The following is an 11684-nucleotide window of genomic DNA, read 5'->3' as shown; positions in this document are numbered from 1 at the left end:
AGCATTGTTCAGTTTCCACGTATATGTGGGCATTCTTCCCTTATTGTTATTGAAGACCAGCTTTAGGCCGTGGTGGTCCGATAGCACGCATGGGATTATTTCTATCTTTCTGTATCTGTTGAGGCCTGTTTTTGACCAATTATATGGTCAATTTTGGAGAAAGTACCATGAGGAGCTGAGAAGAAGGTATATCCTTTTTGCTTTAGGGTAGAAATCGTTCTATAAATATCCGTTAAGTCCATTTGGCTCATGACTTCTCTTAGTCTGTCTCGTCTCTGTTTAATTTCTGTTTCCATGATCTGTCCATTGATGAGAGTGGGGTGTTGAAATCTCCTACTATTATTGTGTGAGGTGCAATGTGTTTTTGAGCTTTAGTAAGGTTTCTTTTTACGTATGTAGGTGCCTTGTATTTGGGGCATAGATATTTAGGATTGAGAGTTCATCTTGGTGGATTTTTCCTTTGATGAATATAAAGTGTCCTTCCTTATCTTTTTGATGACTTTTAGTTGGAAATTGATTTTATTTGATATTAGAATGGCTACTCCAGCTTGCTTCTTCCGACCATTTGCTTGGAAAGTTGTTTCCCAGCCTTTTACTCTGAGGTAGTGTCTGTCTTTGTCTCTGTAGGCAGCAGAATGCAGGGTCCTCGTTGCGTATCCAGTTTGTTAATCTATGTCTTTTTATTGGGGAGTTGAGGCCATTGATGTTGAGAGATATTAAGGAATAGTGATTATTGCTTCCTGTTATATTCATATTTGGATGTGAGGTTGTGTTTGTGTGCTTTTCTTCTCTTTGTTTTGTTGCCAAGACGATTAGTTTCTTGCCTCTTCTTGGGTATAGCTTGCCTCCTTATGTTGGGCTTTACCATTTATTATCCTTTGTAGTGCTGGATTTGTAGAAAGATATTGTGTAAATTTGGTTTTGTCATGGAATATCTTGGTTTCTCCATCTATGTTAATTGAGAGTTTTGCAGGATACAGTAGCCTGGGCTGGCATTTGTGTTCTCTTAGGGTCTGTATGACATCAGTCCAGGATCTTCTGGCCTTCATATTTTCTGGCGAGAAGTCTGGTGTGATTCTGAAAGGTCTGCCTTTATATGTTACTTGACCTTTTTTCCTTACTGCTTTTAATATTCTTTCTTTATTTTGTGCGTTTGGTGTTTTGACTATTATGTGACGGGAGGTGTTTCTTTTCTGGTCCAATCTATTTGGAGTTCTGTAGGCTTCTTGTATGCCTATGGGTATCTCTTTTTTAGGTTAGGGAAGTTTTCTTCTATGATTTTGTTGAAGATATTTACTGGTCCTTTGAGCTGGGAGTCTTCACTCTCTTCTATACCTATTATCCTTAGGTTTGATCTTCTCATTGAGTCCTGGATTTCCTGTATGTTTTGGACCAGTAGCTTTTTCCGCTTTACATTATCTTTGACAGTTGAGTCAATGATTTCTATGGAATCTTCTGCTCCTGAGATTCTCTCTTCCATCTCTTGTATTCTGTTGGTGAAGCTTGTATCTACAGCTCCTTGTCTCTTCTTTTGGTTTTCTATATCCAGGGTTATTTCCATGTGTTCTTTCTTGATTGCTTCTATTTCCATTTTTAATTCCTTCAACTGTTTGATTGTGTTTTCCTGGAATTCTTTCAGGGATTTTTATTCCTCTCTGTAGGCTTCTACTTGTTTATTAATGTTTTCCTGTGTTTCTCTAAGGGAGTTCTTCACGTCTTTCTTGAAGTCCTCCAGCATCATGATCAAATATGATTTTGAAACTAGATCTTGCTTTTCTGGTGTGTTTGGATATTCCATGCTTGTTTTGGTGGAGAATTGGGCTCCGATGATGCCATGTAGTCTTAGTTTCTGTTGCTTGTGTTCCTCAACTTGCCTCTCGCCATCAGATTATCTCTAGTGATACTTTGTTCTGCTAATTCTGACAGTGGCTAGACTGTCCTATAAGCCTGTGTGTCAGGAGTGCTGTAGATCTGTTTTACTGTTTTCTTTCAGCTAGTTATGGGGACAGAGTGTTCTGCTTTCGTGTGTGTAGTTTTGTCCCTCTACAGGTCTTCAGCTGTTCCTGTGGGCCTGTGTCTTGAGTTCACCAGGCAGGTCACTTGCCGCAGAAAATTGGTCTTACCTGTGGTCCCGAGGCTCAAGTTCGCTCGTGGGGTGCTGCCCACGGGCTCTCTGCGGTGGCAGCAACCGGGAAGATCTGCGCCGCCTCTTCCGGGAGCCTCCGTGCACCAGGGTTCCAGATGGCCTCCGGTGTTTTCCTCTGGAATCAGCAATGTGTGCAGAGAGCAGTCTCTTCTGGTTTCGCAGGCGTGTCTGCCTCTCTGAAGGTTTAGCTCTCCCTCCTACGGGATTTGGGTGCAGAGAACTGTTTATCCGGTCTGTTTCCTTCAGGTTCCGGCGGTGTCTCAGGCAGGGCTCCTGCCTCACCTGGGCCCTCTCCCACGGGAGCCCAGAGGCCTTATACAGTTTCCTCTTGGGCCAGGGATGTGGGCAGGGGTGGGCAGTGTTGGTGGTCTCTTCTACTCTGCAGCCTCAGGAGTGCCCACCTGACCAGGCGGTGGTATCTCTTCTGGGAGCAGAGTCAAGCTGCTGAGGCCGGATCCCTTTTTTGTTTTAAAATATTCGGGTGTGGGACTTTTCATTGACCTTTCTCTAACACAGGGGCCTGGTCCTAGAGGGATTCTGCCTCTGTTGTCCCGATTCCACCCGGCAAGTCACTTGCAGCAGATAAGTTAGTCTTACCTGTGGTCCCGAGGCTCAAGTTCGCTCGCGGGGTTCTGCCCACGGGCTCTCCGCGGTGGCAGCGAGTGTACACACTCTTAATGTGCATATCTTGTCATGTCAAGCACATGACCAGGAGAATCACCACATGACATTCCATAAAGATCATGATCACCTCTGAAGCACTGTCCCTTTTTTGTTTTTTAAAAATATTCAAGAAAAGTATTTTTTACCTAATTTTTAAAAAAGCTTACAGCATAGCATACAAAGTTTCTGTATGCCATTTTTTTACATATTTACTTTTCATTGACCTTTCTCTAAGCTTATCTCCTCTGCCATCTCCCATTCGACTATTCTTACTTAAACCTCTTTGTTCTCAGGGCTGTTTTGATTTGCATTTCTCTGATGACTAAGGATGTTGAATCTTTCTTTTGGTTCTTCTCAGCCATTTGATATTCATCAGCTGAGAATTCTTTGTTTAGCTCTGTACCCCATTTTTAATAGGGTTATTTGATTCTCTGGAGTCTAACTTTTTTGAGTAATTTGTATATATTAGTTATTAGCTCTCTAGCAGATGTAGGATTGGTAAAGACATTTTCTCTATCTGTTGGTTGCTGTTTTGTCCTATTGACAGTGTCCTTTGTCTTACAGAAGCTTTGCAATTTTATGAGGTCCCATTTGTTGATTTTTGATCTTAGAGCATAAGCCATTGGTGTTCTGTTCAGGAAATTTCCCCCTGTGCCTATGTGTTCCAGGCTTTCCCACTTTCTCTTCTATTAATTTCAGTGTATCTGGTTTGTTGTGGAGGTCTTTGATCCACTCGGACGTGAGCTTTGTACAGGAGATAAGAATGGGTTAATTTGCATACTTCTACATGCTGACCACTATTTGAACCAGCACTATTTATTGAAAATGCTGTCTTTTTTCCACTGTATAGTTTTAGCCCCTTTGTCCAAGATCAAGTGACCATGTGGGTTCATTTCTGGGTCTTCAATTCTATTTCACTGATCTACCTGCCTGTCTCTGTATCAATACCATGCAGTTTTTAAAATCACTATTTCTCTGTAGTACAGTTTGAGGTCAGGGATGGTGATTCCACCAGAAGTTATTTTATTGTTGAGAATAGTTTTCACTGTCCTGGGTTTTTTGTTATTCCAAATGAATTTGCAAATTGCTCTTTCTAGCTCTATGAAGAATTGCCTTGAATCTGTACATTGCTTTTGGTGAGATGGCCATTTTTACTACATAAATCCTGCCAATCCATGAGCATGGGAGGTCTTTCCATCTTCTGAGATCTTCTTCAATTTCTTTCTTCAGAGACTTGAAGTTCTTGTCATACAGATCTTTCACTTGCTTGATTAGAGTCACACTGAGGTATTTTATGTTATTTGGGACTATTGTGACGGGTGCCATTTCCCTAATTTCTTTCTCAGCCTGTTTATCCTTTGAGTAGAGGAAGGCTACTGATTCATTTGAGTTAATTATATATTCATCCACATTGCTGAAGTTGTTTATCAGGTTAAGTAGTTCTCTGGTGGAACTTTAGGGGTCTCTTAAATGTACTATCGTATTGCTTGCAAATAGTGATATTTTGTCTTTTTTTTTTCCAATTCGTATTCCTTTGACCTCTTTTTGTTGTCCAATTCCTCTGGCTAGGACTTTAAGTACTATATTGAATAGGTATGGAGAGAGTGGGCAGCCCTGTCTATTCCCTGATTTTAGGGGGATTGCTTCAAGTTTCTCTCCATTTAGTTTGATGTTGGCTACTGGTTTGCTGCATATTGCTTCTACTATGTTTAGGTGTGGGACTTGAATTCCTGATTTTTCCAAGACTTTTATCATGAAGGAGTGTTGAATTTTGTCAAATGCTTTCTCAACATCTAATGAGATGATCATGTGATTTTTTTTACTTGAGTTTGTTTATATAGTGGACTACTGGCGTCTCATACAATAATTTGGCAATGTTCTTCCTGTTTCTATTTTGTGAAATAATTTGGGAAGTATTGTTATTAGCTATTTTTAAAGGTTTGGTAGAATTCTGAGCCAAAACTTTCTAGGCCTGGACTTACTTACTTACTTTATTTCTTTCTTTATATATTTTAAAAAAAATGTTTATCTGACCTTTATTTAACTTTTAACTTTGGTAAGAGGTAACTATGAAGACAATTATCCTTTTGTTTATGTTTTCTAATTTTGTGGAAGTACATATTTTGAAAGTGTGACTCATGATTCTCTAGATTTCTTCACTGTCTGTTTTATGTTCTCCCTTTAGTTTCTGATTTTTTTAAATTTGGGTATCCTATTTCCATTTTAAGGTAGTTTTGACAAGGGTTTGTCTTGTTGATTTCTTCAAAGAGACAACTCTTTGTTTCATTGTTCATTTTGTTTCTGTTTTATTGATTTCAGCCCTCAGTTTGATTATTTCCTGCCATGTACTCCTCTTGGGAGAAACTGTTTTGGGTGAATCTTAGAGGCCTGGAACAGAGAGAAGCATTGAGGAGAAACCATTGGTGGCCAGGGTTAGGACACTTAGGAAGAAGAATAAGGCCAGGAATATCTTCAGCCGATGCTATACCCACAAAGACAAAAAGCTGAATAGGTAAGAAGGAGGAGTGGAGCTGGTAACAACTGGTGGAGAGGTGAATATGGTCTATATGCATTGAATGAGATTCTCAAATAACTTCTGAAAGTGGAAAACCATCTTTTCTGTTCATAGTTGATTCATTTGAAACTTCACATCTACCTCTAAGGCTGTGTACTGAAATGTGGCTTGATTTTCAATCTGAGGAATGAGAAAGATTGTAAAACTCTCCAAGGTGCTCTATAGTAGCATATATCCTCATACAACATCTCATCTTGTAATAATTCACTAACAACGTGGATTACCATTAACTCAAAGGCTCCACAGAGCTCCCAGAGACCATCTGCACAGATGTGGCCTGCAAAAGGATAGGGCTCAGTCCTTCTGGAAATTAGAAAGACCTGGGAAAGAGCAACTACATTGAGTACCTACAGAGTCAAATCTTAACATGAATCCCTCCAGACATGTGGGCAGAAATCAGAGAACAACAGGCTTTCTAATTATTATGTTCTTGCTTGATCAGGAGTGGACTAGGATAATGTAGAGAAGAAGTCAGGGCACAGCTCCAACCTCAACAGGACAAGATTGTCCTTTAGTAGAGAGAAAGAAGGGCATCAACCTTTGTGCCCAAGTAGAGATTGTGAACCATGGCATAAGGTGGGAAGGTGAAGGTTTTGTAGAGTTTGAATAGGGAAGGTTCTATGGTTACAGGGCCCACCGATGTAACTCTTCTGGGCTTAGTTCCCTCTGTGTACTCTCAAATAGGAACTATTTGTGCTGGCAGTTTTCCTTGAGAAGGGGAGGCTGTGATTTCAAATAAGTACCATCTGTGCTAGAAGATAGCCTTGAATATGGGGGATTTCAGCCAGCCAGAGATAGCTTCATTCTTAAATTCTAACTTTAGTTTTATTCTTAATCTAGTTTATACAGTTGGTCTTGTTAGACTTGAAGTGCCCAGTTTAGATGAGATAACTTGTTTCATCCTGAACCCATCACACATTTTTAACTTATTTATGATCCCTTTTCAAGATTTCTTCTGGAGGACAATTTTACAAAGATTCACTAAGCTCATAGTCAGAAATGTTAGCAAAGGAATTTACCAACCTGACTGTCAACTTGTGCTAAGCTCTCTTCCTCTCTTCCAGAAGGTCAGGTCTATGCTGAGGACAGAATAAAATTTGTCTTCTGGGAGATTAGAGTTGAATTTCCCAGGTGAAAGAGATCTAGATTTTATTGTTAAGAGTTGAGATCCACAGTCAAAATTGACATTTATCTGACTTGAAGGAAAACTAACAGCCACCGGTCTTGGGGAGGGCAGAGTGAGGCAAGAAGGATGTCATTCAAATAATGAAAAGCTTCTTTGTATGTTATGGATGGGATGCTTCTGAGAACATAGCATAGAGAATGATATAACAAAGACCTGACTAAGCCCCCACCCATACACTGCTTCCTACTGCTGGGAATGATGATATGCAAGGGCTAGGGGAGCTAACTGAGAATTAGATTACCCAGCAATCATTTTGAATATTCTAAGTATCAGAGTTCTATGATACAGTTCTTTTCTTTCTGGTTTGGTGCTGGGATTTCTTCCCAACATATCATAAGTACTCTATATAAGGAATTTGTGCAACGTGAACGCACATGAGTGACTTTGTTATGCTTTGTGCTTTGGTCTGACCTAAAGAAGAAGCAATGAGTCTCAGGTATTCCTAAGTACGTTAGAAGTCTCCAGTCTGAGATAAAATACAACAACTAGGAGAAATACAAATACAATTTTGAGTAGTTTTGTTAGAAGGTAATAATTATGCTAGATTACTAGGTTTTCTGTTTTTTTTTCCAGGAATTTTCAATATAAGAAAGTCTTAGGTTTTAATTTTAGTAACAAATGGATGATTAGAGCCAATATCATTGACACAAGAAAAAGAAATCTCTTGTTGACAAAAACAATCTAAATAAACACAATTATTTTTCAAAGTGAAGACCTACCTTTTTCTGAAAGTAGTAAAAGCTAGTTAGTAAAAGTTAGTCCATTGCTATGTGTGCTTTGGAATGGTTCTGAGACATTCTGTTCTTCATTTTATATCCAGGTGAAATTAATCTACAATCAGTAATTTTGAGTTTCCATGTGTAATATACATAACATTATATTACTATATATTGATATATATGCATATATTACATATATTATATCTATATTATAATGTATGCTTAAAATGGATAACATTATGCTAGTCTTGGTTTAAATCTGAAGACAAAGGAGGAGATAGCAGGATGTACCTGCCTGCCAATATTGTCCCGATTTCCCCCCAATTTCTTCATGAATGAGGATGTCTAGCAGTGTGAGCATTTGGGCACACACATGAATGAGCAGGCTTTGTACTAGACCATACTGATGATTCAGTTGCTCCTTTCTTTGCTTGCATCTAATATTAGTCTAAAATAGCTTCCAATAGAATTCTTGTTCCTCTCTAAAACTACATGATCTAGGCCTCCACTTCCACAGTGTCCTTAGCACACTTATTTCTATGATCTCATAGAATGGCCACAGCTTTGCTTCCAGAATTCAATAGCATTTTAGTCCATGTACCAAATCCTTCTACAAAATAGGCAAATGTGTAAAAGCCATTTGCTTAGGTCTATCCTTAAAACAGCCCTGTTTCCTTGGCACCAGTTTGTAGATAGTTCCTTTTCTGTTGTGACAAAATGCCATGACTGGAATCAACTTGGACAGAAAGATTCTTTTAACTCACAACTCAGGTCATAGGCCATCACAGCTGGGAATCCTGGCAGCTAGAATTTAAAACAGAAGGTCTTGTCACCGTAGCTGTTAGGAATGCAGAGACATGAGTGTGAGAATGCTTATTATTCAGCTAGCTTCCTCTATTGCTGAAGGACCCAAAGCAGGCAATGGTGCTACCCACTTCTGAGGGGGGGGGTCTTCACACATCTTTTATGTCTTTTCATTTACAAAAATTATAAATCACCAATAAAATTTTTAAAGATTTATTTATTTCATGTATATAGGTACACTGCCACTGTCTTCAGACACACTAGAAGAGGGCATTGGGTGCCCATTACAGATGGTTGTGTGCCACCATGTGTCTGCTGGGGATTGAACTCAGGACGTCTGGAAGAGCAGTCAGTGCTCTTAACCACTGAAGAAAATCCTGCACAGACATACCCAAAACCTTTGTCGATGGTGTTGGTCCACTAGGGGGCACTGCAGGCTTCCAAAAATGACTTTCTGAAGTGCCTAAAGGATTGGGAAGTTATGTAGACTAGAGAACGTCTGAATGTCAGATCACAGATAGCAAAGTTTATTTCTAGTTGTTAACTTTGCCATTCTGTGGAACTATAAAACAGATCCTGGAAATTGACTGTGAAGATTTCTTGAGGAGAATTAAAGAAAATAGAATTCTACTCATCAACATGAGGACTGAAACTCAATAGGAAATATTTCTACTCCATGATTTCAATTTTTAATATTTTATGATGAAATTCCCCAAGTTCACTGATCCAGAACTTACTTCAATATCAGAGACAGCACAACCTTTCATTACTTTCTCTCAGACTAGCATGAACAAGAACAATTAGTCAAGAAGAGAAAAAACAAACAAACAAACAAACAAAACCCCCGACAAGACACAAAAAAAGAATATGCAGAGAACGCCACTGGACTTGAATTTGTGGGCTTGTAGGGTACAGGAGAGGGACTAGAGGAGAAAGGGCAGAGATAAAAAGTGAATCAGAGTGAGGGTTGTGTGCAGATCTTTGTTTCAACAGATGAAAATTGCATTGGAACCATTGTCTTTGCAGATGGTGATCCGTTGACTTTTAGAACGTGTATTAACTCCTTAGTACACATTACACGCCATCACATCGTGATTTCTGAAATCCTGTCAAATTATGGAATTTAGGAAATGGATTACTCTTGCTATCCTTCTGGATGCTTTGTGATAGACCAAGATGTCAGCTCTTCCACTCACATTTACCCTCAAATGTCTCTTGCTTCAACTGTTACACAAAACCAACCAACCAACCAACCAACCAACCAACCAACCAACCAACCAACCAGTTTTTAAGCAGTTGACGACAAGACCTACTGCTTCAGGGCAAGGTTTCCTTTCACAGCTAGGGAGCAGGTATTGTGAAGCCTCACTGGGCTGCTGTGGATGTTGTTTCCCATCAAAGTGAAAGAGCTAAGATTTTATTGGTGCTTGAAGGGAAGAAAGGTAGGGAGGGAGGGGGAGGGAGGGACAGGGAAAAGGGAAGGGAGGAGGGAGGGAGGAGAGAGAGAGAGAGAGAGAGAGAGAGAGAGAGAGACTCTGCTGACTTTTGGAAATAAGCCCCACACTCTCTGAAGCTGGGGTGAAGGCACATCATGAGATTGACAGGATCCATGGAGAGGAGCCTGGGAATTGTGCTGGGGCTGCTGTGGGTGTCACTTTGCTGTAAGTTGTGGATCTCCAAGTTGGGGTTAATGGTGCTCTCAAGGTGTGGGTAGGAGCCGGCAGAAGACAAAGCTGACTTTCCTGAGATCTCAGACAGGAGTGGAAAATGCTAAATTGCTGAACTGCTTTTCATATAGTTTATTTTTCCCTCTCTGAGCAGGGGTGAGAGGAATACAGGTGGAACAGAATCCTGAAGCCCTGAGTCTTCATGAGGGAGCTGGCTCTGGTCTGAGATGCAATTTTTCTACTACCATGAACAGTGTGCAGTGGTTCCGACAGAATCCCAGGGGCAGCCTCATCAACCTGTTCTTCCTGGCTCCAGGAACAAAGGAGAACGGGAGGTTAAAGTCAACATTCGATGCTAAGGAGCGCTACAGCACCCTGCACATCAGCGATTCCCAGCTGGAGGACTCAGGCACCTACTTCTGTGCTGCTGAGACACGGTGCTCCCAGTGAGCCTGCAGCCTGGCCCCAAACTGCAGCTGGGTGTGCAGCTAAGCCTTCCCCCGACCCCCAGCGAGAGTCTGTAGCAGCATTTGCACAGATGTGGGGTTCCAAGTTTATGCTACATCTCTGTAACCTCTGTTAACACTAGATAGTTCAAGGTTGCTGTTTCTCTTCATTGTATTCTTTTCTTCACAGATTCCTATTTTCATATATATATATATATATATATATATATATATATATATATATATATGAAGGGGTGAAAGAGGTTAGAGAAAGTTAAAGGGGAATACCAGGATATATGTGACTTGATAGGGTAAATGGGAAAAAGAAGTTCATCATAGGGAAGGGGAATTGAAATAAGTATAGAAGAAGTGGTGATTAATAGAATAGAATTGAAAATTCAGAAGTAAACTGACACACTTATGGACACCTGATTTATTTATTTATGTATTTATGTTTTCATTCATTCATTCATTCATTTTATATACTGATTGCTGTTTCTCTCCCAGTCCTCCCTCCCAGAGTCCCTTCCCAACCCCCCTCTCCTTTTCCTCTGAGAGGGTGGGGAGCTCTCTGGGTATCCCCTGATTTTGTGTACATCCAGTCTCTGTATGAAAAGGCACATCCTCTCCCACTGAGGCCAGACAAAGCAGTTCACTTGGGGAACAGATTCCACAGACAGGCAACAGCTTTAGGAATAGCCCCTGCTCCAGTTGTTGGGGGCCCACATGAAGACTGAGTACATCTTCTACATATGTGCACGGGGCCTAGCTCCAGCTTGTATATGCTCTTTGGTCGGTGGCTCAGTTTCTGAGAGCCCCCAAGGGTCAAGTTTAGTTACCTTTGTTGGTCTTCCTGTGAGTTCCTATTCCCTTCAGGGTTTTCAGTTTTCCTCTCTCTCTTCCATAGAGTCTCCGAGTCCAGTGTTTGGGTATGTGTATCTGCATCTGTCTCAGCCAGCTGCTAGGTGGAACCTCTCAGAGGACAGCTTACTCCTGTCTGCAACCATAACAGAGTATCATTAATAGTGTCAGAGATTGGTGCTAACCCATGGGATGACTTTCAAATTGGGCCAGTTATTGGTTGGCCATTCCCTCATTCTCTGCTCCATCTCTACTTCCATTTCTTGTAGTCTGAACAAATTTTGGGTCAAAACTCTTCTGGGCAGGTTGATTGACTGATTTTTGACAAAAAAAGCCAAGACTATACAATGGGAAAAAGAAAGCATTTTCAACAAATGTTGCTGGTCTTACTGGATTTCTGCATGTAGATGAATGCAAGTAGATCCATATTTATCACCATGCACAAAACTCAAGTCCAAGTAGATCAAAGATCTCAACACAAACCAGATTCACTACACTCGATAGAAGAAAAAGTGGAGAATAGCCTTAAACCCATTGGCAGAGGAAACAACTTCCTGAACAGAACACCAATTGCTCAGGCACTAAGATCAATTAATCAGTGGGAACTTATGAAAGGC

At 40.5% G+C, this 11684-nt stretch overlaps 1 gene segment (V, D, J or C); it reads left to right on the top strand.

The window, feature by feature from the left end:
* The first annotated feature begins 9702 nt into the window (after positions 1–9702).
* LOC116913266 lies at positions 9703–10210 on the top strand. The segment is given in 2 exon segments: positions 9703–9754; positions 9915–10210. Coding segments are annotated over 2 exon segments (348 nt in total).
* The last annotated feature ends 1474 nt before the right edge of the window (positions 10211–11684 follow it).

Source organism: Rattus rattus, chromosome 12 (genome assembly GCF_011064425.1).
Source record: "Rattus rattus isolate New Zealand chromosome 12, Rrattus_CSIRO_v1, whole genome shotgun sequence".
Lineage (NCBI taxonomy): Eukaryota > Metazoa > Chordata > Mammalia > Rodentia > Muridae > Rattus > Rattus rattus.
This window is presented reverse-complemented; position numbering and strand designations above follow the sequence as displayed.